At 35.0% G+C, this 10705-nt stretch overlaps 2 protein-coding genes and 1 long non-coding RNA gene across 5 annotated transcripts in view; 2 read left to right on the top strand and 1 right to left on the bottom strand.

Annotated features, from left to right (window-relative positions):
• cfap70 (cilia and flagella associated protein 70) overlaps positions 1–9086 on the top strand; it is a 19704-nt gene extending 10618 nt beyond the window's left edge. For 2 of the 3 annotated variants that reach the window (XM_024296166.2, XM_024296165.2), the window contains exons 13-26: positions 1776–1836; positions 1921–2103; positions 2189–2320; positions 2413–2541; positions 2753–2886; positions 4134–4249; positions 4908–5105; positions 5341–5483; positions 6321–6473; positions 7021–7182; positions 7395–7484; positions 7709–7810; positions 8631–8678; positions 8820–9086. In XM_024296166.2, the coding sequence (XP_024151934.1) occupies positions 1776–1836; positions 1921–2103; positions 2189–2320; positions 2413–2541; positions 2753–2886; positions 4134–4249; positions 4908–5105; positions 5341–5483; positions 6321–6473; positions 7021–7182; positions 7395–7484; positions 7709–7810; positions 8631–8678; positions 8820–8930 (1762 nt within the window). In that variant the 3' untranslated portion in view covers positions 8931–9086. The remainder of the gene's footprint in view (positions 1–1775; positions 1837–1920; positions 2104–2188; positions 2321–2412; positions 2542–2752; positions 2887–4133; positions 4250–4907; positions 5106–5340; positions 5484–6320; positions 6474–7020; positions 7183–7394; positions 7485–7708; positions 7811–8630; positions 8679–8819) is intronic. The other variant, XR_002921788.2, reaches the window with a different exon arrangement.
• A 1245-nt stretch (positions 9087–10331) lies between these two features.
• The window catches only part of LOC112160445 (transmembrane protein 138), a 5474-nt gene continuing 5100 nt past the window's right edge, over positions 10332–10705 (bottom strand). The window contains exon 5 of the mRNA XM_024294945.2: positions 10332–10473. Within this exon, the coding sequence (XP_024150713.1) occupies positions 10361–10473 (113 nt within the window). The 3' untranslated portion in view covers positions 10332–10360. The remainder of the gene's footprint in view (positions 10474–10705) is intronic.
• The window catches only part of LOC118600119, a 1923-nt gene continuing 1598 nt past the window's right edge, over positions 10381–10705 (top strand). Inside the window, exon 1 of the long non-coding RNA XR_004949692.1 lies at positions 10381–10453. This is a non-coding gene — a long non-coding RNA (uncharacterized LOC118600119). The remainder of the gene's footprint in view (positions 10454–10705) is intronic.

Genomic DNA, 10705 nt, shown 5'->3' with positions numbered 1-10705 from the left:
TCAGGGGGGGAAAGCACCATATTTACCCACTGTCTCAAATTTGATTCATACATTTTTAAAATGGTGTAACTGTATTATAAATAATGAATTATTAACAACTTTAAAGCGGTCTTGTAACCCTTCCGCTCTCCTTGGCTTGTTTACATTAAAAGTTGGGTCATCTGGACCCCACAAGACAGTGCGCTGAACTTTTTTTTTAATCATTGATTTTTGAGTTTCACTAATGTCCATGGCAGACATATATTCTTATCCACCTTTGTCCAGATTTGTAATGGAAGGAATCACACATCAATATGTGGTTGGAGTCATCTGGACCCTAAAGAGAGCGGATTTAATACACCAAGTAGTCATTTAACAATGAATAGCAACAGGAGAGGTATTCTCACCATAAAATAATAAAAATTAGCAAATCTTTTCCCACCAAAAGGCTTGTTGAGACTTCATGTAGGTAGCCATTTTGAAATGAACAAGAAAGGTCCTTCTACTGCCTCTACTGGAATGATGATGAACTACAGGATAGAAAATAAAAGATCAAGATATAAACAATGGGTTTTCGAATGTTATACAGGGGTAAGGCTTTTTTCCTTAAATAGTAATTAGCAATCCCTAACAGTTTCATGTCGGAGCTAATGTTGTCCATTGGTGTGGAGGTCTGCTGTTTTTTAAATGTAGCTCCTTTAAAAAAAAAAATTCTAATTCTGGATTCACACCTGAACGCAATTTGCGCATCAAATTAGCATCGGACGCCTCTCTTTTGACACCCCAAAAGTGTATGCCAGCAGCTACCACCAAATGTTTTTAGCCTGGTCACTACATGGAGCAGTGGCTGTGTAAATCTCATTCACAATACAGAAGAAGCAAAGCGTCAACCTCACCAAAGTTCAAATATTTGAACTCTTAATGTGTCGAGTCTTCACCCAAATCACACCGCAGGACCTCAGATCGTGTCAGCCAGTGATTCCCACCATTTGAAGTCGTTTACTTTAAGCTTCTATGAATGAATTGCACTGCTACTCGGTGATGTTTACTGTTAGTTTTTTTACGTAATGGTGTTAAATAATGCTAAACACTAAGATTTGTATACCTTTCAATACAATTCAACTACTGAGGTGAATAAAGAAAAACAAAAACAAATCAGATCAGGTCTCTCAATGAAAGTAAGTGGTCACACTCCGAATGTTTGAAATGTTTAATTTACAGGGTTGTGTCCAAATTCCTTCACTACTTAGTGCACTATATGGTGCAATCGCCATTTTGCAGAGCTGTCTGAATTTAGAATTCCAAAATCCAGTGTTCTAGAAATCTCCCAGAAGTCTTTGTAAAAAAAACAATGTGCATCGATGCTCTCTTGATTGTCGAATATAGACCACAATGCATTGTGTTTGAACAGTATGTGAAAAAAAATATGTATTTATTTTTTATAAATATCTGAGTGGATTCATTAATAGTCTTTGTAAAAAGTTCAAATTTATTAGGTTTTTATACTTAGAAATTGCTGACGTAGTGAGCAATTGAAATGTAGTGAGGATGGTGTTGGAATTGCTTTTAAAATCCAGGGCACTAAAGTCCTGCACCATACTTTTTTAGTAGTTAGGGAACATAGAGGGAATTTGAACATAGCAAATATCAGTCTTTTGCCTCATGTGTAGAGGGTCGGACACTTAGTAGCAATCCACACCAAAACTAATCATCTGTTCCACTTTCAACATACACTGCTTGACTCCAAGGAGTAAATTTAATTTTAAGTGTGTTAAAGTGTATTTTTCTCCCTGCAGGTTGAAGGCACTAATCCCTCCCAGACCTCTGCCACCAGAGGGTCCAAACAGAGCAGAAAAAGTAAAAGCTTTGTCACAGACACAAGGTAACCCATACAGCCATCTTCTTTTTCTGACTTCTCTCTGCTGGTGTGTTCTGTTGCAGGCAGTTCTAGAATTCCATAAACAAGTTGGTGATGCAGTAGATGTGATATCCCAGCAGTATAACGAACTGTTCGGAGCGTCTCGTGAGCTGCCACAAAACGAAAGCCAGGAACAAATGTTGAAGCAGCTGATGGGAGCTCTCAATGTTTCTGGAAGATACTTTTCCTTCCATGAGAAGTTCAAGGTCAATAAACATACATTTTAAAATACATTGCAGATTTTCTTGAAAATGATGCTTCCATTGATGCTTTTTCTTGTTTTTTCTGCAGCATGCCATTGTAAGGATTGTTCGAGATAAGTTGCGGCAGACAGATACTTTCAGTGACCCTCAGGAGTCACAAGAATTTGTCAGCCAGCTTTATGTTTACTTGGTGGATGAGACGCGTGTAGCTCTTAGCAAAGTAAAGGAAAAACAAACATTTTTTTGATAAATGTGAAGATGCGTGCTAACTTTTCATTTCCTGTTTGCCTTTTTTTCTGTTATTTTTACCAGATTTATTGCAGTGATGTTGTTGAGGACTGCCCTGAGGAAATCTCCTTACATTCTTCCCAGCTCCTACATTTTGCCAAAGAAGCACAACTAACTGGGAATTATCAATTGGCTGCTCAGTATTATGAAGAGGTACAAAAAAAAACAAATCTGGAATAACCAAATTGTTCAATAAATTAAGACTTTGTCCAGTTTATCAGTATGCATGTTCAAGAACAATTAGGGAACTTGTACTGTTTGCTTGTAAAGTGCTGGACAGTAGGCGGCAGATGTTATAATGCAATATGTTAAAATGACAATGAAATAACTAAAGTCTTTAAATTAATCCTTAATTCCCTTTCAGCTCGTGGTAAGGCACACCCACGATGCGTCCTATAAGTTTGGGTGGGGTAGTCTGTTCATGCTGACCAAAGACTACATAAAGGCAAAAGAATGTTTCTATGATGCCGTAGCAACCAACCAAGCGCACCAACCCAGGTGAGAAACTTGTATTTACATATCCAAACAGAAAAAGTTGACTAAAGATAATGCTTTTTACACCAAAGAAAAACAATGGGCAACCTTTGGGCTCCTCTGTTTTTGGGAAGTTATTTTAAAACGGACCAATTCTCCACTATTGAACAAAAACATATATATCTTGATTTTTTTTGGCATAAGTCACCTTTTCTTTGTTGCAAAGTTTGGCCAGGAGTGTGTCTAGGACTCATATGGGACTTTAGAAAAAAAAATAATAATAATAAATAATAAAATAGAAACAACCATAAGAGAGCACTGTATATGTGTCACTATTTGCTACTAACTTTAGTGCAGAAGAAGTTGTTCCTGTCTTGTCAGAATTGATCCACAGTAATGCAGGCCTTGAAGAATTCCATGGACTTAGTGATTTAAAGTGATACAAAGAGTTCAGTTACATTGTTGGCTTGTTCTTTATGCTCTTTAAGATAGTTATCTTGTAGTGTCACTCCAATGAAAATTGTGTTTTTGGTGTTTTTAGCATGTCTCATGGTGGAGGACATTTAAAGAGAAAACTAAGATTAAAACTACAAAATGCAACAAAATAAAATGATCTGGAGGGCCGGATACACTTACCCAGGGGGTCAGATTCGGCCCCCGGGCCTTGACTCTGACACATGTGTTCTACAGTTTACTGTGTAATGTGATTAGAGCCTTCATGTTATTTTTTTGTTAAAAAAAACACTGCATGCTTTATCCCTTACATAAAAGATAATAGCTGTAGCGTTGAGGGCTAGTTTGCGTTAGTTCTGTGAAGAACTACACATGTTAAAAGTTGCATTTTTGATGGTCAACACACCGTTTTTTTAAGCCACTTTTCCTGGCGATTTATGATCCTTTTCGCTTGCCATAGTAAACAGACACCAAGACATACCGAGAGCACCGTAAGAGACGTTTTCAGCTGAGCTTGAAGAAAACCTACTTGCAATTAAACAGTTGGATTTTTTTTTTTAGATTTGAGAACACAACGTTTAATTTAGTTAATGATTAATTATTTAATTATTGTGTATTTTTTGCGTTTGTGATTTAAATTCCAGGGAAGTTTCTTATTCTTTTTCCTTTTTTGGTGACCTTTTAACTAAAGAACTGAAAAGTGCCTCACACAAATGCCTCTCAACATGTGTAACTTTTTTCACTTGCATCACAATAAAACTCCCACATAAACTTACAATTGACTTGCTTGGTAATAAACTTGTCTTTCTACTTTGTAGCTTGATGATGTTGGGAGTCTTGGCTTTGATGTTTGAGCGTTACACAGAAGCCCAGACCTTCCTGGAACGAGCCGCCACCACTGATCCGCCAAGTGTACCCGCATGGACGCTGTTAGGTGAGATTCAATATTGGTTTTCATGTTTTCTTTACTTGATTTGATTTCATTTAAACTAAAATCAGATTCTACCATCACAGTTGACCTCTTTAAATACGGTGCAAGCTACAGTAAATCTTTTAGATGTATTTGTATTTTAGGAGCAGAATTTGCTTTTTATGCAACATGTAACAGGTAGTATTATGCAATAAAGATTCAAAGACTTTTATTGTAACTGTCAGGAACTGTCATAAAGTGTCAAGTTCATTGTAAACAGAGCAGGGGTTTGATGTTTGTCTTGCTGATTTGATGTTAGAAGGAGTCACAGAGGTCCTTGAGAAGAAATCAAATCAAACTGTACTAATAGAAAAATGTTTTTCAGGTTTTTTTTAAAACCAACTCACCTCAAGACCCCCCCACACACACACACACAAATAGAATGAATGGCATGAAAACATGACTGGAATTATACCACACTTGTGATTAAAGTGGAGTTGAAGCAAACTGAATTACAGTTTTTTAATACGGGCATTTAATCTGCATATACAAATGCATTGTGTTGCAAGATAATGAATAGTAGGGGAAAAATGCTTGGTAATTACTTTTATTCTCATTACAACTTGATTTATGGCTGAGAAAACTGTAATTTTTCGTGTGCATATCTGTATTCTCTGTTAAGGTTTGCTCCATGAGAGCCAGAATGAACCGATCCTGGGAGAGTGGGCTTTTATTGAGGCCAAAAAGCTGCTGAGAGGAGATGAAGCAAAGAGCAAAGGACCCAAAGAAAGAGAAAAAGACACAGAGGAGCAAAACAAGACAGAAACAGATCAGCAGGGGGAAAAGGGGGCTGTGCCCTTGCAGCCTGCTACTGTGGAAGGTGATGTGCAGCACTAAAAGAATGAGGGAACAGAAAGTGTTTATGACACAGCCTCCTCTGACTGCTACCATTATGCTTTTGGATGTTTTTGTTGCTGACAAGTACCGTTTGAGAGTGAAACTTGTCCCACACTTTGAGTCTGAAGGTTCTGACTCTCTGTCTCAGCCTGAGATAGAAGTCAACCTGAACTGCAGGCAGATGTTTTCCTGACAGTGATGATTTGTTTTGCTGCCAGCCGCAGAGACTTTAGACCTGCAGGACTCAGAGGGCTGGGATGAGCCTCCAGCTCAGCTTGACAGCAAATCTGCCCCCAGAAAACTCCTATCTACAATTTATACACAAACAGTTCAGTTCCTGCTGGAAAACAATGCCCCACAGGTAAACACACAAAGAGCTACAAATAATGTTTTTCATCTTCTTATTACCGGTACTTTTAATATAGTGTATCCCAGGTTGTTTTGTTGTTTGTGATATTACTGTAAAAGTAATTTCTAAAAAGTCTGTATTTTGGAAATAGTTGCAGCCAAAAACGTCTTTATCTAATGTTCCCAGGGGTAAAATTTAAATAAATAAATATAAATATAAAACAAACAAATGAATGAATAAACAAATATAAATTAAAAAAAAGAAATTAGTAGAAAGAAAGGAATACAAGACTATTTATGTTTCTATAAATAAAAAGACAAATAAACAAAATAAATAATTAAACTTGTTAATAAATAAAAAACAATATTTGTAAAATAATTTAAAAACACTAAATAAAAAAGCAATAAAAAATAAAAATAATAATACATTTAAATTAGTCAATAAATATATAGATAAATGGCTAAATAAATAAATACTAAAATAAATAAACAAATAAATGAAAGAATGAATAAATATTAAGACCTAAACAGATTTAAATAAATACTATCATAAAAAATAAAATAGGCAAATAAATGAATTAATAAAAACAAATACATTTAAATAAATAGCAATAAAAAATAAAATAAATATGAGAAAAATGACTAAATGACAAACAAATAAATAAATAGATAAAAACACAAATAGATTTTTTAAAAGTGTCATTTTAAAAATAAATAAACGAATGAATGAATATAAACAAATAAACATGTATAAATAAAAAGCAAAAAATAACAAACAAAACAAAAATACATAAAATACAACTAAATGAACAAATAAATAAATAAAGTGATTTTTCTTTTTTTTTCTCAGATGGCAGAGCATGCTCTATCGCAGGAACTTCTGTGCTCTGAAGGCGGCCGTAGTTTGTCCTACCTTGTTCTGTTGGCCAAGCTGCAGCTGCTCAAAGGTGACTACAGCAGTGCTGCTGACAGCCTCAAGGAAGCACTGTTGCTCACAAATGAGGTACTCCTGCAACTATGCTCTCAACAAATAATAATCTTTGCTGATTCTACACGTTTTCTTGTAAAGTCTGAAATCTTAATTTGTTGTCACACTTGTCCAGACGTTAGCTTGTTCTAAAGCTGCAACTTCCTGCAGACTTCTGTGAGATTAAAGAAGAGCCAACAGATGTTACAGATTTAATCCAACACTAGTTGTATTAAGGTTGTTAGTATTATCATTTTCACGGCAAATCTTTCCTGAGTGCAATCTCTGCTTGATACTGTAGAGAAAATGAAGCAACTCTGGTTAACCTAAATGCTCTGATCAATGTGATATTTATGGGGAATTTTTTTCCTGTGACACCTTAAAATTGTGTTTGAAATTTTGGGTGAAAAGGAAAAAGCAAATAGTATGGCTTTCATAAAAACATTCATATCAAGAATTTAGTATTATTAATCCCAAGTTATTAGATTTAGAAAGAAAACTTCCAAAAATTCCATACACATCTTGCTGTTATTTTATATTTAAAAATGTGATTAAAAAAATGTAACTTTCACTTTATGAACAGGATGCGGATGTTTGGGCTCTCAAAGGTCACTGTCACTACCTGCAAGGTGCATTCACTGAGGCAATGGAGAGCTATGAGTGGAGCCTCAACATTATCAAGAACCCGTCAGACTCTCACATTGTTCTGCTGCGCCTGGGATCCATCTATCTCCTGGAGGGGAAGGTCAGATATTGATGTTTAAATGACCTCTTGACACATATTTACTGGGGTTACTTACACGCTAACTTTTTAACATTTAACTGTGAGGCTATTAAAAAGAAAAAGTCCAATTATAATCCCTTATTATCCCAGACGGTGCAACTGAAGAATGTATAAGAATATAAAAAACTGTAACTTATATTTACTCACTAATTGCTGTTCTATTTTACTCTCAGTTCCAGCAGGCCAAAGTGACCTACCTGCAGGCTTGTGAGCAGTCACCATCGTGCCTCACCTGGCTGGGTCTGGGCACCGCCTGTTACCACGTAAAATTGACCCTTTCATACTTTTTAATGCTTAAATTCTGGAAGTGAATGCAAAGTCATCAAGCCAAGAAAAAGAAAAGAAGAAAAAAATAGCACCAAATTTGGTGGTTTAATAAAAATGAAAACATTATTGTGAACATTATCTAACAATAGAAATTCGATCTGTTTTCTTTCTTTTTTTTGGTTGGCTGTGTGTACAATATATTGGTCTTGTCTCTGGGTAGTTGCAGGAGCTTAAAGAAGCAGAGGAAGCTTTGACTGAGGCCAACCACTTGAACACAGAGAATGCAGAAGTGTGGGCTTACCTGTCTCTGATCTGCCTTAAGGTGAGTAAACTACTTAAACACAGTGACCGTCTGTCCCCCTTCCAATTCAATTCAAACCATGTACCACGTGTTTAGTTAAATTAAAAATATGCCAAACAGAAAAAAATGCACCTTACATTATCGTAATAAAATTAGACTGATAATTAAACAAACAATAATTTTTCCTATTTCCTATTTTTTGAAATAGGGGAAAGAGGTCATTTTTTGCCATGTCATGTAAGACTAACATGCCCTATACAAAACAGGGTTCCAGAGAACATATGCTCTAATACCCCTCTATTATGGCTCTCTGGTGAAAGTAAAATGTTTTTATTTTTAAAAAGTCATTTATTTTTCAGACTACACGGTGCTTCAAACAAACAAACTGGATTTAAGGTGGACTGTCTTAGAAAAAAATAAAAAAATAGAAGATTTCAAGCTATTGTGTGAAAAATGTAACAGGGTCACTTCATTAGCTCTGATTTAATTTAAGTTTGTTAGATTCATGAATTTCTGGCTAAGATTTACCACATACAGTAAAATTACTACTACATTTTTGCTGCATTGAGATGATCCTACTTGGTACAGGATGTCTTTTATTTTGAAAGGAAGTCATATAAACTTCTCAAAAGTTATAAACTGTTTCACATTTTGAAAATATGGTGTTTTCTCTTTGTTTTATTCATGATATAAAAAAACATTTAGTTTTTATTTATCCTATTAGTAACAAAAATGAACAAAAATTACAAGAATACAAACCAGTGTCCTACTGAGTTGTTGTCGGTAATAAATTGAGCTGAATGCCTCTAAACTCATTGTCTATTGAACCTCTTGTTTGCAGTCTGCCCGGCAACAGGAAGCTAAACTGTTTTATAAATATGCAGTGAGGGTGAGTCTTTTTATCATGTATTAGTTGCTACATTTGGAAGTAGTGTAGGATTATTGAAACCAAAATAAAAATGTACTTTCATTGGATTTAAAGAACAGTCCTGTTGGATCTAAACCTTTTTTTTTTTTTTAATCATTCCAGTTCAACTTGCAGAACGACTCGCTCCTTGAGGAGATCCGTCAGCTGATGAACCAGCTTCATCTCAGTCAAGTGGACTCATGCTTTGGAACAAACATTAAAATAGATGTTTAAAGAGGACTTCTTTGGTAATGTGGAAACGAACCAGATCTCAAAGAACAGTTTATTACATTCAAGTTACACAGACAGCTCAGAAGTACATTAAGACATAAAGTTTAAATGAAAACTTGGTCATTATCAAATATACAAATAAACTGAGAGCAACACAAATATCCTCAAACTTATTAAAATACAGGGATTAATGTGTCAATTGTTTATCACAAAAAGCTATGATGAAAACAAAAAGGGGGACAAATACATGCCAAAATATCTGCATATTTGTACATTAAATTGTTGAGTTTAAAGCACATCGTTAAGGCGTGGTAATGTTCGCTTATGCTTTGATAAAAATTTGTAATACTTGTAAACTTTGAATCTTGATTAATTCCAGAGTTGTAATACTGTATGGTGAGTTCATGATAAGCCTCAAAGACATAAAACTGACATCCAAAATGACATATAATATCAGGGAACTCCTGGTGCCATTAAAGGTTTATCCAGTTAATGGGCTTCTAATATATAAGGAGCTTTTTAGAAAGTAGTATCAAAATACTATTATGTTATATGTACTTTTTGTCTGAAATGTAAAAGGAGAAAAATATTAAAAGAGTTATATTTTTTTTATTTATGAATTTCCTGCATTTTGGCACAATCTGTTGTGAAAAAAAGAAAAAACAAAAACAAATGCAATCAGCCAATGAAAAATGTGTTTGCTTTTTTACTTTGCAAGTGAAAAAACTGTTTCCCCAAAAGTAATGCTGAACTTAAAAAATAATTTCCCAAAACTTTTGGCATCAATTCAGAGAAGATCAAACACAATAGTCTGCTTTAGAAGTCATTAAAACACATTCTCTCATTTTCTATATGGTTTGAACCGTTGGCTGTATATGAGAACTGGACTGAGTGACCCCTCCCCCATTGCGTTCCAAACAGGAAGTACCTGCTGGCTCCAAGAAGCCAAATTCCCATTGACTTCTTTTGTGAAATAAACAGCTATAACAGTCATTCTATTTATCAGAATAACCATTCTCGCTTTCATGGCATTTTTTTCACATATTCTTGACACTTCTGTTTTTTTTTCACTATATTTTTGCTGTTGGGGAAGTTTTTCAAGTTATAAACTGACAAATCAGATGCATAAATGAAAGTATGAAGCATTGGCCTACTTTCAGTGGAAGGGGTGTGGTCTTCCAACAGGTTCATGCCTAATTGGAGAGAGTGGTTGCCATAGAAATATCGACTCAGAACAACATGGACCAATCACGGCTTACTGAGGACGTCTGGTTCCTCGTGGTTAAATGGCGATGGACATATCGCGGAAAAATGGCGACTGAATTCACTTCATTTGGTTGAAACTAGGAACAAGTCATTGCCCAGTCCAATTATCTTATACAGTCAATGGTTTTAACCCAGAAAAAAATATATATAATTTTTCTGCAATAAGTTCATTGCCTGATCCGGGCAAAGGCTTCTCTGAGCCACAAGGAGTCTTCATAGAGACGAGGATCACCCAGATACTCAGAGGTTCTCTTGTACAGGTAGTAGTACAACACAGAGGCTACAAAAAGGAACAAACACAAAAAAATTAGACAAAATAATCAACTTTATATCCTCTTTCTTCAATTTTCAATCAATTTTGACTATTAAATTAGTAGACTGAATATAATAACAACCAAAAAGAAAAAAAATGAATTGCCTTTAAAGTCTTTTACTTGTCAAAGTTGACAATTTCACAAATTACCACTGCAATCTACAGTGAGATCAAATCATTGCTGATCTAAATCCAGTCA

This window comes from Oryzias melastigma, linkage group LG3 (genome assembly GCF_002922805.2).
Source record: "Oryzias melastigma strain HK-1 linkage group LG3, ASM292280v2, whole genome shotgun sequence".
Lineage (NCBI taxonomy): Eukaryota > Metazoa > Chordata > Actinopteri > Beloniformes > Adrianichthyidae > Oryzias > Oryzias melastigma.
The sequence above is the reverse complement of the archived record's forward strand: the minus strand, read 5'-3'. Positions and strand labels throughout refer to the sequence as shown.